Raw genomic sequence first — 21,621 nt, 5'->3', positions numbered from 1 at the left:
TATCTGAGGAGTGTGTAGATCTGTGTGAGGAGGACTCCTCTGGGTGTCTGGCAGTCTGCAGGGAGAACTTTTGATGATTAATTCCCAGCTGTGGTTTAAATCACTGATTTGTCTCTTGCTGCCTTTTTATAGAGCGCAGACAGATTTCAGGTTATTGAATTAATAAAAGAGGTAGACGTAGAGAGGAGAGTTTGCTCATCAGGTTCATCAACTCGTCTCAACAGATTCAAGACTGTGTGATTAACTTTACCTTTTTTTGTCTGGCTGTAATCACTCCTGTTTTCTTTGTTCCTTCCTCTCCAGATTTGTTTGCCATGGAAACGGATATGATCCCAAAATTCTCCTCGAAAGACGAGGAGATTGACTTCTGGAAGGCTCTTTCCCTCAAGTACAAGACAAGGTTTGTGACAGGCTCATGTTGTGCATGCTGCTGATGTTTCTTAACATCAACAGCTCCCCTTTAAACACTTGAATTAATCCTGCTTCATCTGAGCGTCAAAACCAAACTCTGCTGTACATTTCAGACCATTTATAAAAAATAACATCTGGGGTGACATTTATGAAACAATGTGCAGGATCCAGACTGAAAATCTATGTATGGACAAAATCCAATATCCAATATCCGCCAAAAAATATTTGACCATTTGTACAGTCAGGCTTCAGCCTCGACAGTTTCTTGTCTCCAACATGTCCGTCAGCGTGCGTCAGAGTTTCTCCATCAAGTCTGTTTTAATACATCACAACTTTAGCATGAAAAATGGTGGACGCCTCTTTCACACCTCGTTTTGTGCGTACGCATCGTTTATAAATGTCATGGGATGTGTTGACCATTAGAAAGAAAATATGAGTATGGCCAGCCTTTAACATATTACAAGTATTTCAGTATAATGTCGAGGTGCTTTGACTTCACTTGAGAATTTAAATTGTGTGCGAGGCCTCTTTCTACCTCTCTGCATCTCCACTACATTTAACTGAAAGCTGAACACATTAATATTTTACCAGCAGAACATGTAATGAATTAATAAATATGGTGTGTGTGTGTGTGTGTGTGTGTGTGTATGTGTATATATATAAAGGAGTTCAAATGTGCTCCAGCTGTAACATTAAAATGCTGCTTATGCGAGCATCAATAATAACATTCAAACTAGGAGGACAGGAGGAGAGCACAGAGCTGCAGCGAGGCCAGATGCCGTATCTCACACTGTTAATGAAGGTGAAAAATAATGTGTGTGTGTCCAGTGTCCAAAATTAACTTTTAGACTCACCGGCCAAATGGCTAGTGAATGTTCAAACTGTACCAGCCACTCAATAGATTACCATTGTGTTTTTGGCTGGTGGGTGAAGCAAGGTTACTGGCCACTTACTTGTTTTACTAGCATTTGGCTAGTGTTAATTCTGGACCCTGTGTGTGTCCACCCGGCAGCTGCACAACAGGCTGCAGGGTAAAGACTTGGGGCATGTTGACACAATAATGTCGTTTGTTTTTGACACTGACTGGTTCAGATTGTTATAAGTGTCTGACAACATGATGGAAAGATCCCTACAGAGATAGAGCTCTTTGTTAGAGAGTAACATCCTTTTTGTTTCAGCCCTGACATCACCATCACCAAGTGACCCTTCACTAAGACCCGCCCCCGGACACAGACCAGCCAATCATAACGTGGCATCGGGCTGTCCAGGCTGGTTCTGTGCATGTGGAGCTAAATGTTGTGCCTGGGGCACGTCGTGTATTAATGACACTCGTTACCTGGAGAGGTTGGAAACAGATCTACGTTTCTTCCCTGTTCCAAAACCAAAATCAAACCCTGAAAAGTGTAGGGTTAGCTAACGTTAGCTAGCTACTGAAGATATAGCCTACTGAACGTATACACATGCTGCTTTTGCTTTGTAATGATTCTAACAGTGAAACAAAGAGCGACCCTGCTGTACAGGAACCAGTGAAGGGAAGCAGGGAGACCAGCTGTGTGTCATCACAGTGTGTGTCATCACAGTGTGTGTCATCACAGTGTGTGTTCCTGTCTAAAAACAAGGATCCTACTCGTGAGGAAAAAGCTCTGTCTCTGCAGAGATCCTGTCAGTTCACACTCAGAGTCACAGTCTGAGCCTGACAGAGGCAAAAAAACACTCTTTCAGTGGACGTAAACTGACACAAAGTGGTCTCACAGCAGCAGCCTGTCTCACAGCAGCAGCCTGTCTCACAGCCGCAGCCTGTCTCACAGCAGCAGCCTGTCTCACTCAATACTGGAGCTGTTTAAAACATAGTAGTTCCCATCAGAGTCACTGAGACACACAAACATGAGGAAACAGGCTCCATGTTGACCAAATTATCCTTCAAGTGAAATCTTGAATGTCAGACTTGATATGCAGTATTTTTACAGAGTGTCTGACTGACTGTCTGTCTGTCTGTCTGTCTGACTGTCTGACGAGCAGCTGTGACAGTAGCAGCACAGTGTCTTTGTGTCTGTGGGAACGACGGCTCACCACAGCAGGAATGTTTGATGTGCGCTCATGTCATCAAGTTTCAGTCGCCCATTATTTCTCTTTCAATCACAAGCTGGCGTTGGCTTCTCCAGTGACTCTGCTGGAACAGTTTCATGTGTGTGACGAGCAGTGAACGCTCCAGTGAAACCTCCCAGCTCAGGTTTCATTTTCAACACAAAGGCTCTCATGTGTCTTTGTCACCTCGTCCTTTGACTGGATTTATGTAACGTGTGCAGCTGCTGTTTCTGCCGTCGTGGTTACTCAACGCTCTGATTATGTGAGGGCTGATAAAAGTAGCTGAAATCTTCTCTGCAGCTGATTGAAATCACAACACTGTGCTGGAAGGAGACGAAGTCAGGCCACACCCAGTTACATAAGAGCCTGTGGACAATGAGCTCTCTTCAAAGGCAACATCCGTCCTCTGTGTGTGTGTATGTGTGTGTGTGTGTGTGTGTGTGTGTGTGTGTGTTTCTTCTCTGACTCCATTCATGACATTAGAAACATTTCACAGAGGCATCTGATGTCATGGTGTTTGTTATTTGCTGTAAGACAAGTCACAGTCATGGAACTGCAGTGCACCAGTAACATGGATTCAGACAGTCAGGGTTTCATACGCCACATTTTTAAGTTCCTGATCACACAGGAAGTGTTCATCGTTTTTAATGAGGATGAAGCTTTTTGCTCGCTGTTATGCGCTCCAGGCACCTGACGATGAACTCCTGAACTCCTCAAGTGGAAGCTCCTGGACCAACTGGTGGTACTCCCCATGATCCAGCCTCTTCTTTAGGGTCTCATGTACCCACACAGATCTCTGTTTATCTGCTGACAACTTTTAAGGTGGAACGTTAACTTGTAATGTTACTCAATGCATGAGTTGATGACGTGAATCCATCAGCACACCTTAAATTTCACTGTGACAACTTTGACCATCACTTTAGTTTTTATATGACACACACTTTTAGTAATGACTTTAAAAATATAGATTCATTTGGAGCGGATTATGTGAAGGTCATATATTCTAATCCTCACTTCCTGTGGGCTACAGCAACACTAAACCCCTGAGCTTGCCTGAGAAGGACTAAATGCACAAAGCTGCTATTTTGAAATATCCCATGGAGAGAGACTCTCACTGCAGCCTGTTCTGTTTTGTTGTGAAAATGTGGGCGTGCAGCCTCGTTCTGTGGACGATAAACCAGGTGCAGACTTCCATCTGTGTCACCGCTGATGAGGAAATACAGCGAGTGCTGGACGGAGCAGTGAGTGACAACAACCCCGCCCACATTTAAGAGGACTGTCTGAACACACCGAGGGTCTAGGTACCATGTCTGAAGGGTTTACTGCTGGTTCCAAACGTACCCAAAGGGTTTGGACATTGGGCTTATGACCTTTGACCTGTCCTGTCCATGAGCACGAGGCCCCCTGTTGCTGACGGCTGGAACAGTGTCGCGTGGCTCCGTCCAAGCCACTTTGAGCCAGGGGTGTGTATGAACGCCTGATTTTTTTCTTTCAGTGCACACACAAAACGGACAGCGTGCAGCCTGTGAGGATATATTCACTGTATTTAACAATAAGGGTATTAAAGTGGAGTCACTTACTGCACCTTTAGATAAACGTCAATCAGCATTTCCACAGCGTGAAGTGTTCGTCTGCTCGCTGAGCTCGTCAGCTGCGCTGGAGTGTTTTGTATGAAGAGTACTGAGTGTGACGAGGAAGCTCCGGTCGGTCACAGCCAAACCTTTTCAAGAGGAACCAGAGTGTTCCCACAGTGGGCTGAACACCAGCGTTTGTAAATGGATTTTCTGGCTCCGTGCCAACGCCGGCACTTTCACTCACATGATGGTTGCTATTTTTAGATAACTCTGTGTGTGTGTGTGTGTGTGTGTGTGTGTGTCCCCAAGTGTGGTCATCCATGGTTGTATCCACAGACACTTACGTGAGCAGCACTTACTGGTGAAGCTGTTCAGTGGTCACATGACCTGTATGCTTGTGCTGAACACACTGTCAGAGGTCAGGTCGACTGAATGCACACAAGTGCTCTTCAGTCTGTCATTGTCTGTGTTGTTGTCATATAGACTAAAATGTCTCACGTGCAGGAGAAGCTCCACACATCCAGGTCTGAAGATTTTGAACTCCACATTTCTAATTTCAAAGCTTTGGCTCAGGAGGAGTGCGTCGTCAGCGGTCCGATCCCCAGCTCCTCCTGTCATGTCTGCATGTCCAAGTATCATTGTGCAGGATACTGAGCCCCGTCAGTGTGCCGTCAGTGTGCCGTCAGTGTACCGTCAGTGTACCGTCAGTGTGCCATCAGTGTGCCGTCAGTGTACCATCAGTGTACCATCAGTGTGCCGTCAGTGTGCCGTCAGTGTACCATCAGTGTGCCATCAGTGTGCCGTCAGTGTACCGTCAGTGTGCCATCAGTGTGCCGTCAGTGTGCCATCAGTGTGCCATCAGTGTGCCATCAGTGTGCCGTCAGTGTACCGTCAGTGTGCCATCAGTGTGCCATCAGTGTGCCGTCAGTGTGCCATCAGTGTACCGTCAGTGTGCCATCAGTGTGCCGTCAGTGTGCCGTCAGTGTGCCATCAGTGTACCGTCAGTGTGCCATCAGTGTGCCGTCAGTGTGCCATCAGTGTACCGTCAGTGTACCATCAGTGTACCGTCAGTGTACCATCAGAGTGCCATCAGTGTGCCGTCAGTGTGCCGTCAGTGTACCATCAGTGTACCGTCAGTGTGCCATCAGTGTGCCATCAGTGTGCCATCAGTGTGCCATCAGTGTGCCATCAGTGTGCCATCAGTGTACCATCAGTGTGCCATCAGTGTGCCATCAGTGTGCCGTCAGTGTACCATCAGTGTGCCATCAGTGTGCCATCAGTGTGCCATCAGTGTGCCGTCAGTGTACCGTCAGTGTACCATCAGAGTGCCGTCAGTGTGCCGTCAGTGTACCGTCAGTGTGCCGTCAGTGTGCCATAAAATATTTTAGTGTGCTCTTAAAATATTTTAACTTCAATTATGGAAACATTAGGCCTTAAAAGTTATTATGTAGCCTTGAATTTGAAATTGTGACGTCTTAATTGGCACAAACATTTTACCTCATTTCAGGGTTCAATAATAAGAATTGTCTAATCTCCCATAAATGTAGCATCACACTGACTCGATGGGACACGTGGGACCAAAAGAATTAAACACAAGTTTTCTCTCCAAAGCTGACGAAGAGAAAATGTAAAGACAACGTTTATGAGCTGAATCATGAGCGAGTGTTTCACTTTAGTTTGGTAGCGTCAGAGGATGAACAGTTTGCAGCACGTTGGAGAGCAAAGCTGTGCAATAACAATTAAACATGAAAATGAACATTAGTCTTTGTTGTTATTTGATAAGCACAAATAAATAAAACAGTTTTAGAGGGGAAAGTAGATGTTTGACCAACTGTCCTCAGTGAGCAGGCGGAAGAAAGTTAATGTCTAATTTATCCATTGTTTTAATTTATCTTTGTCGATGCCTCTTCTGTGTGAAAGTCCATATTTCTGATGTTACAGATCTTTTTGCACTAAACTGTTAGCAAAATGGAGATGAACCTAACTCACTCTAGTAAACCTCACTCTGTACAGAACCAGGGAAGCTGAGCCTCCCTGGAAGTGACGATTTTGTCGTGTCCACCGTGTTGACACGAGCATCTGTTTGAACATCATGGTCATGATGTTCAAACGGATCCTAGCACACGTTTAATGCAGTGTAAATTCTTATTTTAATGTAAATTCAATGGTGCATATTTGACCATTTCTGCTATGAAATTTTAGGGGAAGCTCAGCCTCCCTTGTTGTCTCAGAGCAATCGCCCCTGCTGCTTATAGTTACTCTGTGCTGCAGTGATTGAATTAGAAAAAGATGATTTGTGCAAAAATCAGTCTGAAATCTGGTCAAAAATATCTTGACAATGTTCAGGTGTGTGATGCCTGCTGACACCCTGAGAGAGGTGCTTTATAAATGTAAGTCCATTCACCGTAATGATCTCAGTGATGTGCTGACTGTTCGTCCATCACAGGTCAAAATGTCCACCTGTCCAACACTTCTTCTTGTTTGGGACTATTTTCAGCAGCGGATTAATCATCACATGTGTTGCTGCAGTGAGGACTCGTGGCAGCAGGACGGTGTGTGTGTGTGTGTGTGTGGGACTGAGTCAAGATAAACTACAGTGTGTGTGTGTGTGTTCACAGTGATGAAGGAACACACCACCCAGTGACACAGTTTGTCTCACTGATGAGTTATTAATAGTTTCAGGACAACAGTGGAGCTCAGTGGCTCAGAGGAGCCTCTGATACACACACTATACTCTGTGTCTCAATCTGCAACATGACCAGATATTAAATGAACGCAGGGGAGAATGATACTCGAGTAAATGTATTTGATTACCATCCACATCTGACTGAGACTGTGACAGTTAGAAATCCTCTAAACTCCCCACACGCGACATTGTGAACAGCAGGTTTCAGTTGTTGGAGCAGTATCTGTGTCGGCGCTGCAGCGACCAGACAAGATACAAATAAATGAGAGTGGGGTGCGTGCTGATGATGCAGCCACCTGCTGTGTCTCCCCCAGCTCGCATGCTGACCTCTTTCTGTCGTGCCTTGTTGTCTAATGGCTTCTCCTCCTCTGTTTGCCTTCAGCTGCCAGGAGGCTCGGGAGGAGCTGCTGGAGTTCCAGGAGGGGAGCAGGGAGCTGGAGGCCGAGCTGGAAGCTCAGCTGGGCCAGGCCGAGAGTCGTATGAAGGACCTGCAGACCGAGAACCACAGACTCAAGAATGAGGTGGAAACACTCAAGGTAACGCACTGTCCTATCTTCACCCTGTGCAGAGGTGGTGCACGGCACAGCACGGCTCGGCACGGCATGGCACAGCTGTTCCTGCTACTTTCAGACTGATGTAGTGTAGTTGTCATTTTCACAGCCAGCACCCACCTTGTGTATGAAGCAACTGTACTTGAGCCCATCTGTGCACCCATGGGCGTGTAGGTCTTAAAATGAGGCGTGGTCAAACACATTGTTGGCATGCTGCTGTTTTGAGGATGTGATGGCACCATTGATCAACAAAAACCTGCTCTAAAGTCAGAATGACAAAGTATTCTCCTGCAGTATGAAGAGCATGTTATTCAGATAGTAAGATGCACCTACACAGGTGGTTTGTAACATACACAGGGAGGTGCGGTTGGGTCGTGGGCAGGTGAAATAATACGTCATTAATGATGAAAATGTTCATCAAATTTTGTAAAATATGATCGTAGCAGAGAGCAGAGCAGAGATGCTGTCCGACTCCACACTCAGCCCAGTCTCACTCCGAAGTCGTCGAAATCTGGCGCTTGGTCATTGACTGGTGGCGTCAGACACTGACAAAAAAAGACGTCCTTTAACATCGGTATGACACAAGGCTGGTCGCTGTTATAGTTCAGCGGCACTTGGTGGTGTCAGGGCAAAACGCGGGGGAACAAGAACGGAAGTTAAGGCAGTGAAACTCAGAGTAGAGCAGGCGGGAGGGGCGGATGGATGGATGGGTCCAACAAGCACCAACTTTCACCCGGGAGAGAGGTGTTCATGTCCTGTAAGATTCTAAAGACAAACCCTGTTCTTGTTTCTTGAACCTGACCACGTGTGTTTGTTCTTGGAGGCAAAAAAAAAAAAAACATCTAGTTTTGGTGATGTACTGATGTAGTGCTTTTATTTTGAAAGAGACTGTATATGAACTTTAAATTTCCTGTAAAAACAGAAGTGTGTTTTGAAAGGAGACAATGCATGTAACAGGCTGAAGTTGACAACGATGTCAACCAAGGCATACGACGTGCAGGGTCCATGACCAAAGGTCAACACGTGACAGTCGTCGCCACACTAAGAGAGACGCTGTGTGCATTTAGTCACCAGCAGCACTGCAACTTCACTGATTATTTCAGAAGCTAAAGGTTTTGCTCTGTTTCCTCTGTCACCTTCACAACTACAGTTTTTAGTTTTGCTGCTCAAATGTCCCGTGAGATTTGCTGCGGTGACATCACTGCTCTCAGCACTCTCACTCCGATCTGCTGAATCCAGCATGCAGACAGTGTCACGGCAGCTGCAGACACACCTGGCTTTAAAGACCATGGGAGATCACACTCTGATTGGTTGAATTCATTTTACGCCCAAAACACACCTTTAATTAATTAAGGGACAAAATACAGCCCTTGTGCTTCACTGTGTGCCACACATTATGTGCCGCTCTAAACACACATGTGCCATGTGGTTCCCACCTGGTGCAGCCACAGCGTCCAGATTTCTCCTCAGGTCACCACAGGTTAATACATTCAGCGTCACACTTGTGTTTGGACATGTCGTAGAGCTAGCTTTCTGTCTCGTAGCTGTCTGTCAGTCACTCACTCTACAGCAGGAAACTGCACTTCAAAATAAAAGCTCTGTGCCAGAAATTCACTGCACTTCAGAATAAAGTGTTTTTTACAAACTTGACACGTTTGTGAGTCGTTTGCATTCAGAACAGACCCGTGACCCACTTTTGGACCACGACCCACCAGTTGGGAACCACTGCACTATAGACTGTTTGGATGGGCCCTCTGACGCAGGTGTTGGCCGACCTGTCAGTTATTATTTAAAAAAACACACTGAACACTTTGCCTTACTGTACGACCTGTACCAGGACAGTGCGGCGTGTCTCCATGTGACGCTGGAGATGAATGTTTGATGTGTTCCTCTTATGTCACCGTTCGTCCTTGAGTGCAGTGTCTTGGGAGGAGAAGTAACAGCTGTCAGCTGCTCCTCTGGACGCACTCAGCACGTGTTTATTTGCTCTTGACGTCCTGCAGCTTCGTCTTTCTGCTCACAAGTCAGAGGTCACGGGAAATCTGAAGATCACACCTTTAGGAGCTTAAAATAAAATCTCATCCCATGATGCACAGCACAATAAAGTGCATAGGTGTGTGTGTGTGTGTGTGTGTGTGTGTGTGTGTGTGTGTGTGTGTGTGAGAGGAGCTGCTACAGTCTGTGAGTCTACGTGTGATCTAAATGTTAATCTCACCTCAGGAAGATGCTGCTGCTGCTGATGTTCCTCTCTTTTCTAATCTCAACACTTCTAAACCGACTCCTGCTCAGTCCTGTCGTCTGTCGGCTGATGCAGCTGATCTGTGATCTGTCTCATACATAATGCATCAGGTTGTGTCTCTCAGTCTTATTCTCACTTCATAATTACAGAGCGGCGGGAGGCCCATTGATGTCTCTGTGTTTCCAGCAGGGAGGAGATATTACTGCCAGAGTGTCTGCCAGCTTTCAGAGCAAAGTGTTCACTTGATGTGTGGAATCTGTTCTGTGGGAGAAACCACAGCCCTGCAAGTTTTGTTTTGTTTTTTTTGTGAGGATGTTTTTGCTCTTAATGATACGATGGCGATGGCTCGGTGAAGTAGTTTCACCCAGTGATGGATACAGCCCTCTGTACAAACAACACATTTCCAGAAAAAGACGACCTCACAGAAAAGTCAACATAAACAAAAGAAAGATACAAAACACAACTTGGAGACAGTTTCCTTCCTCTTCTGTTGTTTTGTGTTGTAAAATGCAGTTCATTTTATACGTTTGATGCAAAACTGCGGTGGCATTGAAGTGAGCTACATTTTACAATACAAATCAAGAATTCTGAAACCTCAGCACCACATCACATCACGGACAACACAACATTTAAAAAAACACAATATTTTAAAGGGAAATCTGACAAAAGTGATCTGACAATCTGACAAAATGACATCTCAGAACATGTGACAACATGCAATGCTTTAGAAAACACGTTTCAGAAAACATAATATTAAAAGACACATTTCAGAAAAGACAACAACATTTTACAAAATAAATCAACAAATAAAAAACACAACATCATTTTTGGAAATACTGACATTTTAAAAATGCAACGCCATTTTAGAAAAGACGTTTCAGAAAACATATTTAAAAGACACATTTCGGGAAACCTGAAGTTTGTCTTGGTGTGTCGGTGCGTTATTTAAACAACAGGACAGGACAACAGAGGAGAAACCTGCAGGCTCTGTCTCTTTCTGCACGGTGTCCTAAATAAACTGACTATTTTTTGCATTGATCTCAGTCTGTGGAGCTTTTTGTGGCCGTCCAGCGGGTTTCTCCTCTGCTGTCCTTACAAATAAATCTCTCTCTGCTCTGATCACCAGACGTCAAAACTCTGACAGACCGGCCACTCGAGGCTCTGTCAGGGGGGCCTGTGTTATTCCAATGTTTAAGACCTCTTTTGGACAGTCCAGCTTCTCTGCTAAAGGAGCTAGACTTTGGAATTCGCTTCCCAGCAGTCGAGGATGGAGACTGATCTAACATCTTTGGCAGGGACCTCAAAAAATGCCTTAAGTCTGGACAGAGTTGCTCACATGAAGATTTAGATGTATCTTATCAATCTTCTTGTATTTATCTCCTTTCTTCAAAGCCTCCTGTGGACAAGTGTTAAGAATTAGCACTCGTGCTGAAACACTTAAAGCAATGCATCTGGTTTGTCCAATGTTTTTGTGATGTCCATATCAAATAAACAAATAAACAAATGAAAAAAGAAAACACAACATGTTGGGAAACAGAATATTTCAGAAAACATGTCATTTAGCATTTTGGAAAATAAGTCATTTTAAACTTGCAGACAAAACAACAGCAGTTTAGGAAACAATGACATCATCATACAGAAGCAGTGAGGTTTAGAAAACACAATATTGTAAAAGACATGTTTCAGAAAAGACATTTTTTAAATTAAATCAACTAATAAGAAAACAGCACAACATTTAAGAAAGAGAGAACATTTAACAACATCTGTGGGAACACTGACATTTAAAAAAATGCCTCTGTGTTTTAGAAAACCCATTTCAGAAAAGAGAACATACAGCAAATAAATTGCACAACAACATTTTAGAGAACAGACCATTTCAGAAAATTAGTCATTTTAGCCTTTTATAAAATACATTATTTTAACATTTCAGAAAACACAATGTTTATGAAAACATGTAACATGAATAAAAATATTTTTAAGATATTTAAGATAAGAAAACAGGAGAACAAATGTTTTTATTTATTTTTTTGGTTGAAAGTATTTTGTGCAGTGTTATGTTTTGCTCCTGAAGGCCACCATACAAACATCACATCACAAAATCAAATATATCTCAACTGTTCTGTTTCACTGAGATGTGAATGGATGTGCTGACTGAGACTCAGAGGTAGAGGAGGTCTGTGTGGCTGCAGAGAGTCAGACGCAGCAGCAGCAGCAGCAGCAGCAGCAGATATAGGTCAGACACACAGACGGGCCCGGCGGTACTTATTGAACTGATTGTGTCAGAGCTGGTACAGATATAGGTCACACCTCACATCCGCTGCCTAACCGTGCCGAGGAGGAGAATCAGGGGAGCACTGAAAAATAAATGAAAGTGTGTGTGTGTGTGTGCGCGCGCGCAGTTTAAATCACATCCTGATATGAAGCTCTCCTTCCTAACGTGTCCTAGATTAAACACACATGATCAATAACGCTGTCTGTCTTCATCTTGTCCCGTCCTCCCCCTCTGCTCTTCCTCTCTTCCTCCTCTTCTTCAGGAGAGGTTTGAGCAGCAGTACGCTCAGAGCTACAAGCAGATCTCCATGCTGGAGGACGACCTCGGCCAGACGCGCAGCATCAAGGAGCAGCTCCACAAATATGTGCGAGAGCTGGAGCAGTCCAACGACGACCTGGAGAGAGCCAAGAGGTGTGTCTGTGATGCTCACTGGAGTAACACACAACACTGAATTCACTCTGCTCCTTTATTGTTTCTTAAATAAATCCTTACTTCTCTTCATCATGAGGATAATACAGGACAGACGTGTTCTATTGTGTTCATTAATTTGAGAGGGACAACACATATAAAATATAACCAAGGCAGTGTTTACAGGGCGTCTAGCAGTCGCTGATTTATTGTTCTTGTCTCTAGTCAGGATATTAAAGGATAAATAATATAATACATAAATAAAAACACAGACTACACACAGTAACGGAAACAACAATGACTGATAATGACAGCTAAGAACAAAGAAAGTACGTTTACTGTATTGAAGCTCATTTTATGCATCACTAAATAAAGATTTCCTTTTTTATCGTGAGGAAAACACAGCACAGATATTAAGCTTTTATTTTATTTATTTAATTGCCAGGGAGGCTACATTTAGCCACTGTTAGGCTTTAAATGTGTGTGTAATGTGTGTGTGTGTGTGTGTGTGTGTAGGACCTCCAGGTGCAGCTTCTGTAGAGTCCCTGATTAGTCTCTCAGAGGATAAAACATGACGGCACAGAGACAAACACTACAGACAGCAACTTGAACAAAGTCACTGCTAAGAACGATTTAAAAGAACAAGACAGAAGGAAAAAGTTAAATTAAAGCTCAGTTTTACGCATCACTAAAAAGGTTTATTTATTATTCAGATAATAATGATCAGACCAGAATGATTAATGAACAGAATCAAATCAGCTTCTTTCTCATCCCTGTTTAATCTATATGGAAATTTAACGAGGATTTGTCCTTGTAACAATCAGCAAACGGCTCAAAGTCAATTGATTTCTGTCTTGAATTGAATTCAAATCAATGCTGCAGGTATTGATCCTTTATCCCCACTTGATTAATCATTGATAAGGAGATAGGATGTGCAGACGGCAGCCCTCCCAGAGGACGTGTACTTAATGACATGTCAGTTTCAATGTTGCTTCCTTTGTAACTCTGCTCCTCAGAGCGACCATCGTGTCTCTGGAGAACTTCGAGCAGCGTCTGAACCAGGCGATCGAGAGGAACGCCTTCCTGGAGAGCGAGCTGGATGAGAAGGAGTCGCTCCTGGTGTCTGTGCAGAGATTAAAGGACGAAGCCAGAGGTGATTATTGACCACATTGAACTAATGAGCCTCTCTGTCAGTCACTGGCTCATTAACATACAGCTGCTGCAGCTCAGTGCACAAGATCTGCTCTCCCACAGATTTCTTTGTGTTGTGTCCTTCGCTGATCTGTGCAGAGCTACAACATGTTTGTTTATTTGTTTGTAGACCTGCGGCAGGAGCTGGCCGTACGAGAGAGGCAGTCAGATGTAAGCAGGATGTCCGCTCCAAGTTCGCCCACACAGGACAATGTGAAGATGGACAGCGCTGTGCAGGCCTCCCTGTCTCTCCCTGCGACCCCACTGAGCAAAGGTCTGGACAACGCCTTTGCCAACCCAGCAGGTAGCTGCAGCCTGTCGTCTCCCGAGCATGTTTATTTTCTCTCACCATGGACGCACAGACGGGGAAATCTGTCCGCCTGCATTCTGCTGCTTCCTTTCTGTTGCTCTTTTATTTGTGTCATACGAAGAAACAAGGAGCCGTCATGGTGCTCGCAGACGGCAGAGAAATATGCATCAACCATTGGTGGCATAAATAATCTAACGTCAGGCACATGGGTCAGTGGTTTAGAATTAAATGTATTTGATCAGTAACGCTGACACATCAGCACATGTACCTTCCTCATTTTTATCATGTATTAGACCAGAGGCATCAAACATACGGCCTGGGGGCCAGAACTGGCCCACCAAAGGGTCCAAAGGGTCCAGAGGGTCCCATCTGGCTCAGGAGATGAGTTTGCACACCTAATGTTGATGCACCTGTGAAGGCTGAGAGGAGCCAGGTTTTAACAGTGAATAGAAACTCTGATCAGAACACAGCTCTCTGAAACAGCAGTGAATCTGGCTGTGCCATATCATTTCATTCACGATAGTACCGGCATCATTTTGAATATGATATGAAAAATTCATGTCGTGATATTCAGAACATTTCTGCTTGATTTTATATTGATGTCATACTGTTACCCACGGCAACAACAAGCATGGCTGAAAGTGAACTCATTACCAACTCTGAGGTGGATCCACAAAGAGGAGCAGCTTCAGTAGTGTGGAATTAACTGTGGCGTCCGCTCAGAGGGAACTCATTCAGCGGCTCCTCTGGCAGCAGCACAGCGTCTCTCCTATCTCGTCGTGCACACACGGGAGTCGGTGTCGTCAAGTGATTCTGTCATAAACCTTTGGTGATGTAAACCTACGTGAATAAACTCCATATATGTGACTGTATCATAACAGCCTGTGACAGGTTACAGCCTGATGACTAGAGGAGAAATGGCAGAGCATAAAGGTCCAGGTGGAAACAAAACAACTCAGTCATTTAGAATTTTACTCAAAGAAGGAAATCAGCTGTTGGTTTATATATATATATATATAGATCCCAGGAGACATTTGTTTAAATGTGTAATTAGTGGTAGATTTGATTTAGTTGAACATTTAATATTGTGACAGAATCTGAATCTGACTCTGAGTTACTGTCGTTGTTCACAAACTGAAGAAATGAGAGATCAGTTTAGTTTTTACTGAATATTTGAAGCAAACTGTGAAACCAGGTCACTGATTCTGTTCTTGAATTAATAACACATTTATTTAACTAATTTGACATATTGTCAAAAACATCGTTATCACAAAAATATCCTGAAATGTTGTGATATTATTTTAATAATGATGCATCAGATGTACATAGCGCTGCTCAGGACACTCAAAGACGCTTTACAGTGCTGAACACTGTCAGTGATGATAGAATAAAATGAAAAATGACTCAGTTTGAACAGATGTGTTTTTAACAGTGGTTTGAGAGTCTGTAGGGAGTCTGCCTGCTTGGTCGTAGTGATGGGGTCAGGAGGGCGGAGTCAGTAGAGCGAAATCGGCAGGTGGAGGAATAGCAGAGGAGGAGGTCAGTGAGATAAGAGGGGAGGAGGTTATTGAAGGCTTTGTAGGTGATGAGGAGGAGTATTAGGCAGGGAGACAATGAAGCTGTGTGAGGACAGGTGATGTGGTCCCTGGAGGGGGGGCAGGTGAGTAACTGGGCGGCAGAGCTCTGTATGTGGTGCAGTTTGTGAAGGCTGGTAGAGGACCATAGAGAAGCTGTTACAGGAGTGGAGTCTGGAGGTTATGAAGGCGTGGAGGAGTATTTCTGTAGAGATGGAAGAATGATGTTCCTGATGTGAGGTTTGAAGGAGAGAGTGGGGTCAGTTATGATCCCAAGTTTTCATACTGAGGGGGAGGAAGTGACATCGTGGCCATATCGCCCAGCTCTAGCAGTGAATATTTATTGTGGTCATATTTAAAAATCTTGAACATTGTGCCACATGTCATCAACCAGCAGCTTCACTTCAGTGTTACCCTGCTGCCTGCTGAGGCACTGATGACTGAACAACAGCTTCACTTCAGTGGAGGATCATGAATTAAAGCACATGTGATCAAAGTGAGTCGTCGACTGACTGAATGTGGACGAACTGAGACACACTGTTGAATTTCACAGGATGTTCATCACTAGTCTTGTAACTGGATGAACATTTTCAGAACAGACTTCTTTACACTAACAATGGGAACAATTTGGAGGTGTTGTTATTTACAGGTTGTTATGGACTGGTTTAACTGGTCCAGCCCACTTGAGATCAAACTGGGCCGCATGTGTAGTGTGACACTCCTGTATGAGACCATATTTATTCATTCTTAAAGCATCTGTAGTCAATATGTTTGTTATTAACAATGTGTGTGAAAGCTGTTGATCGTAGTGATGAACCCTCATTCAGTGATCAGCAGCTCTGCAGTGTCTCAGATCTGTGGAGCCTTTGATTGTTTGGTAACTCACTGTTTTGGTTTCAGGGCTCACCACTTTACAGTTTTGGCTCACTCTCACACACACTGTGGTTTCCCTCGGCAGCAGGCAGCTGTTTGCAGAGATAAATCAAGCGTGCACCACCTGCTCAGCAGCAAACAGCAGACAGACACAGTTAGAGACAAGCTGGTGAACACAGTGGAGCATTTATGTTTCCCTCTGGAGTCGCTGGAGACCAGGAACAGTTGAGAATATTGGACGTACATTCGTCAGTGGACACAAACACACAGACCGTCACTGCTGGATGTGTATCAGGAGCTGTTTGCCGTTTAAACTGAGTGGATGATAATGTGTCAAGATTGTTTTTACAGTTTGTTCTCCAAGCAGCCAGAAACAGTTGAGCAGGAGAAATCAGGTTCCCATGTGCCCATGGGGCCTTTTGTTAAAGCTTTGTTTCTGAGGACCCTGATGAAGGTGTCCAGTTAGGAATGTTTCTCGTCGCCATGTCAGCTCATGGGCCGCGAGCTTTAAGGTGAGGATTAAGATCTTAAAGTCAGTGACGCTGCTGAAGGACAGGCGATGTGATGTGATGTGATGTGATGTGATGTGATGTGATGTGATGTGATGTGATGTGATGTGATGTGATGTGATGTGATGTGATTGGTGGATGGGGCTCTGGACCAGTAGAAGTTTGTGGATGGGTTTGAGATGGAGACCAAAAAGAAGTGAGATACAGAATCAATGCAGGGTGTGAACAAGAGTGGCGGCACTGTGCGGTGTGAGGGACGGGCGGAGGTGGGTCATGTTGTGTAGATGGAAGCAGGCAGACCGAGTGACATCACTGATTGATGTGAGCGTGGAATGACTGTGAACCTGCAGGGACGGGGAAACTGAGGAGTTAGTGTGAAACTGTGTTTGCTGAGGTTCATTTGGTGCCAATGAGAAATGACATTTTGTCTTGCACTGTAGGCGTTGAGCCTGTCAGTGGCTCTGTCCAAAATCTATATTCACTTGCCAAAAGCAGGTGAAGTTGAACGTGTGAGTGGGATTTTAATGCACTATTAAAAGTCCTCAAATATTGCCACAGTGGAACAAAGAAAGTCGCATCCATTGCATGACCTCTACATTCTGCTAAAAGCCCCACAATGCACTGGGACACTACACCTGCAGAATGATGATTCATACAGTAAATGTATCTGATATCTGGTAGGAGGCCCCGGGGCAGACCCAGAACACACTGGAGGGATTATAGATCTCATCTGGTCTGGGAACACCTCGGGGTCCTCCTGGTCCAGCTGGTAGGAGGCCCCGGGGCAGACCCAGAACACACTGGAGGGATTACATATCTCATCTGGCCTGGGAACACCTCGGGGTCCTCCAGGAGGAGCTGGGAAGTGTTGCTGGGGAGAGGGACGTCTGGGTGCTTTGCTCAGCCTGCTGCCCTCACGACCCGGCCCCGGATGAGCGGATGGATGGATGGATGGATGGATGGAGGGAGGGATGGATGGAGGGATGGATGGAGGGATGGAGGGATGGATGGAGGGATGGATGGAGGGATGGATGGATGAATGGATGGATGGAGGGATGGATGGAGGGATGGAGGGATGGATGGAGGGATGGATGGAGGGAGGGATGGATGGAGGGAGGGATGGAGGGATGGATGGAGGGATGGATGGATGGAGGGATGGATGGAGGGATGGAGGGAGGGATGGATGGAGGGGTGGATGGAGGGAGGGATGGAGGGATGGATGGAGGGATGGAGGGAGGGATGGACAGTAAATGTCAAAAATGTCATTTGACTGCTCAGTGAGGAGTAAAGCACTGCATGTGTGTAATACAGGGAGCAGTGACTGAGTGAATGACACAGATGAATAACTGCAGATTTAACCAACACGTCTTCTGTTCTCTCTCTGGCACAGTTCTATCAAACGGCTTTGGCAGCAACTCTCCGCTGACTCCGTCTGCCAGAATATCGGCCCTCAACATCGTCAGTGATTTACTGCGGAAAGTCGGGGTGAGTCACTGCTTCTGACTTCCTGTTTCCAGGTTCCAGGACTTTCCCTTTCTCTTCCTCCGTATCTCAAGCGTAGAGCAGAAAGTCCCGTCTTCCCTTCATGTGTTGTTGGTGTTTACGTCTCCACCACAGGCTCTGGAGTCCAAGCTCGCCGCCTGCAGGAACTTTGCCAAGGACCAGAAGGCGAGGAAGGCGTACTCTCTTGACAACAGCAACGTGCTCAACGCAAACACGGCAAACTACTCGCAGTCACTCCACACATCATACTTTGACAAAGCGTGAGTGAAACCTTTGAAACATTTGTCATGTCTTAGTGATCAGTGGGGAAAGATTAATGACAGACTGTCACATTGAACCGCAAGATTCCTGTCACATGTGTTCATGTGAACACGTAGGTGTGTTTATAATGAGAAAGGGAAGTGGTGCGATGTAACGAAGCACAAATTCAACATACTTGTACTTTAGTTTAGAATTTCCATCTTATGCAGCCTTACACTTCTGCTCCACATCTCAGAGGCACATACTGTACTTTTCACTCCGCTATATACTGTAAGGGTTGCAGCGATACACCGTGATATTAAAAACAACTAGACGGAGAATCTGAACATTATTTTAGTTATTTTCTAAAGGTAATCTTTTTACACAAACTTCCTTTTTAAAAAAAGGTTTCCACTTTCAATGATAATAATAAAATTAGGGCTTTTATCAGATAAAACGTTGTTTTGTTTTCATTCTTTTAAGGATCATTTTGACTCATAATAAGAGTAATAATTCAGTCATACTGTGAAACTGCGATGTGTATAAATCTCATACCGTCGTAACCCTGCGCTGCATCTGACAGCTTTAACTTCAGTTACTTTTCAGATTACAGTCTTACACCCCCCGTTCTGTCCAGTGAAAACCACGTATCTCCAGATGTGTTGATGTTGAATGTTTCTAATAAACTGAAGGATGATGAGGAAGAGTTTCTTTATGTGTTGAGAAAAATTCTCCCTCTTCTGAAGCTAAATAAACTCATTAGAAACCCTGTTGGATCAGCTGGAAGATGCATCGTCACAAAGCTGAAAACACCGTGTAAAGTTGACCTTGTAGAGATACGTGGTTCTCAGAGGACAGCCACGCTGCAAACATATGATGATGTTATAGACCATGATGCATTGCTGTAGATTAAACTAACCAACAGTACGAAGAGGAGTTAAAATAAACACAACCTTAAACATCTACAGCAGAAGAATGAACCCAGAAACATCAGATAGAAGACAGGAGGAGAACACTCTGACTTTCACAGTGTGGCGTCAGTACTTTAACTTCAGTAAAGGATCCGATTACTTCCTCCACCTCCGGTGAAACGTCATGAGACATGTGTTGTGTGTGATGTGCTGACGACTCAGGAGGAGAATCTGAGACCTGTCTGTGTGCGTTTGTTCCCAGCAGGACAGAGATGGTCACGTTCCCGTCACTGATTCTGGGTAATCGCAGCTCCTCTTGTTCTCTGAGTGTGTCGGGCGCATTCATGCATGCTGCTGCTGATTTTAACCATTCTTCTCTTCCCATGTAGAGCTGGTAGAAATAACCATGACTGTGGGAGAGATCCCGGCCACTAACTGCTGAAGGGTGGTGGTGATGGTAGTGGTGCTGTGACGGTGCTGGAATTTTCCTGCTGTCCTTTTAACTCTTAGCTGACCTAATAGATCTTTCTCCTGCTAGTGTGTTCATGTTGTGGCTCCAGATCTAACCTTTAATGATGAATAACAAGCAGAGCTTTTGTGTGTGCGTGTTTTGGTATTTTTGTGTTCTGTCTTAGGAATGAAGTTTGTCAAAAAGAAGAGAATCCTGATAATAAAAATGAAATTTGCTGGCAGAACTTAAAACCAACAGTGTTTGTTGGCCTGTCAGCACTTTATGACGTCCCCATGCTGTGTGTGTCTCAGCTCTGAGCCCATTGGTTCCTACTGAAGATGTAAATCTTTAACAGTGGGTCACAAATATATTGCATGAGGTGTGAGGCGACACTTTGGCACAGCAATGCTTTGACCTAAATGCTAACATGCTGATGATCAGTAGGTGTAACGTTTAGTAATCTTTATTTATAAAGTGCTTTGCAGGTCAGAGTAGAGCAGCAGAAATCCAGACACATCAGACCAGGCGACAGTTTCCTCTGTATTTTTAACCTCCCATCCGACCAGATGTTTGCTGATAAATTCGGGGTTAAATTTTAGCTGAATCAGAGTTCTTTAGTAGTGCCCAGTGTTTGTGCTGCATCACTCCTCTGTGCTTGTGTTGACAGCAGTTACTTGTCTCAGGCTGGTGGTGAGAGCAGAGACTGGCAGTGTGACGGTGTGTTGTGTTTCTGCTGTGCGAGGGAGAACTACAGAGGCAGAGTCGGCATATTGAGATCCACACACACACACACACACACACACACAACAAGGTCATTGTCCCTCTGGTTTCAGAGAAGGGCGTTTGTTATGTACACCGCTCACCTTCAGCACGTCTGGAAGACAAATGCATTGTGTCTCACTCACAGTAACTCAGAACAAGAACAGAGTGTTGGACCTTTGCTCTTTTTGAGAACAGACCAAATGTGCCCAAAATATGTCGAGTGTCAGATTGTGTTTGCGTATTTATTGATCTAAATCAGGGAGCTTCTCCACCTTTAGGGCCGGGCCACATGCTGCACCTTAAACCCTCTGGAAAACATGAGCTCGGGTTCTGGGCACTTGTCTCCTGCCACCTATGTGCCAGCTTTCAAAGGCACAGAGGAGGCAGGTTGCACCTAAAGTTGTTCAGCTATATTGCATCATAGCCTGCTCACAAGAAGTTCTAACTTTGGAGCTGATCTTCTTCCAGGCACTGTTGTTTAAGTGCTGTTTGTGGGAGAGATGTCTGGCTGTGATTGACTGTCCTCTGTCACAGGACATGAGTGTGTTATGCTGCGTTCAAGTGGCAACCTCCGGGGCTGAGAAATGAAGCCAACACACAAGTGACAAAAACTGCAGTACCTCTAACGGCCACTTGAGGCTGGCTCCATGAGCGAGTCAGTCCCCACAGACCCACATGTTAAAGGCCACAACTTTACAGCAGAAACATTCTCAGAACCCATTGGCTGTATTCGGCGTCTGACTTCCGGCAGATGGCGATACAGCCTCTGGGGGCAGACCCCCGATTTTTTGGCATTCCGGTTTGATTTGGGCGGAGGAGGCGAATTTCCGTTTCCGACTTCTGTTTATATGTTCACTGCACAACAGTTTTGGTCCCTACAGCTAATATGAACATTGATGATGCCTGTCGAGCAGGTGAATGTTTTATAACTCACCTGTTTACATTTGATCAAGGCTTAAAGTTACAGATGATTCAGGGCGGGCTGCAGCTCCACCCCCTCACCCAAATATGGTCACTTCTGGCCCCAAAGAACCCAAGATGGCGACGGCCAAAATGCCGAACTCAAAGCTT

General features: G+C 44.9%; 1 protein-coding gene across 4 annotated transcripts in view; it reads left to right on the top strand.

Annotated features, from left to right (window-relative positions):
- Nucleotides 1–21,621, top strand: part of ndel1a (nudE neurodevelopment protein 1-like 1a) — a 30,155-nt gene that overhangs the window by 5,989 nt on the left and 2,545 nt on the right. For 2 of the 4 annotated variants that reach the window (XM_049563582.1, XM_049563581.1), the window contains exons 2-9: nucleotides 304–400; nucleotides 7,139–7,292; nucleotides 12,081–12,229; nucleotides 13,243–13,379; nucleotides 13,548–13,721; nucleotides 18,074–18,168; nucleotides 18,301–18,446; nucleotides 19,603–19,637. In XM_049563582.1, the coding sequence (XP_049419539.1) occupies nucleotides 315–400; nucleotides 7,139–7,292; nucleotides 12,081–12,229; nucleotides 13,243–13,379; nucleotides 13,548–13,721; nucleotides 18,074–18,168; nucleotides 18,301–18,446; nucleotides 19,603–19,637 (976 nt within the window). In that variant the 5' untranslated portion in view covers nucleotides 304–314. The remainder of the gene's footprint in view (nucleotides 1–303; nucleotides 401–7,138; nucleotides 7,293–12,080; nucleotides 12,230–13,242; nucleotides 13,380–13,547; nucleotides 13,722–18,073; nucleotides 18,169–18,300; nucleotides 18,447–19,602; nucleotides 19,638–21,621) is intronic. The other 2 variants (XM_049563580.1, XM_049563579.1) reach the window with 1 other exon arrangement.

The sequence above is a fragment of the Epinephelus fuscoguttatus genome, linkage group LG20, assembly GCF_011397635.1.
Source record: "Epinephelus fuscoguttatus linkage group LG20, E.fuscoguttatus.final_Chr_v1".
NCBI lineage: Eukaryota > Metazoa > Chordata > Actinopteri > Perciformes > Serranidae > Epinephelus > Epinephelus fuscoguttatus.
Note: the sequence above shows the minus strand (reverse complement) of the source record. Positions and strands in the feature narration are given on the sequence as shown.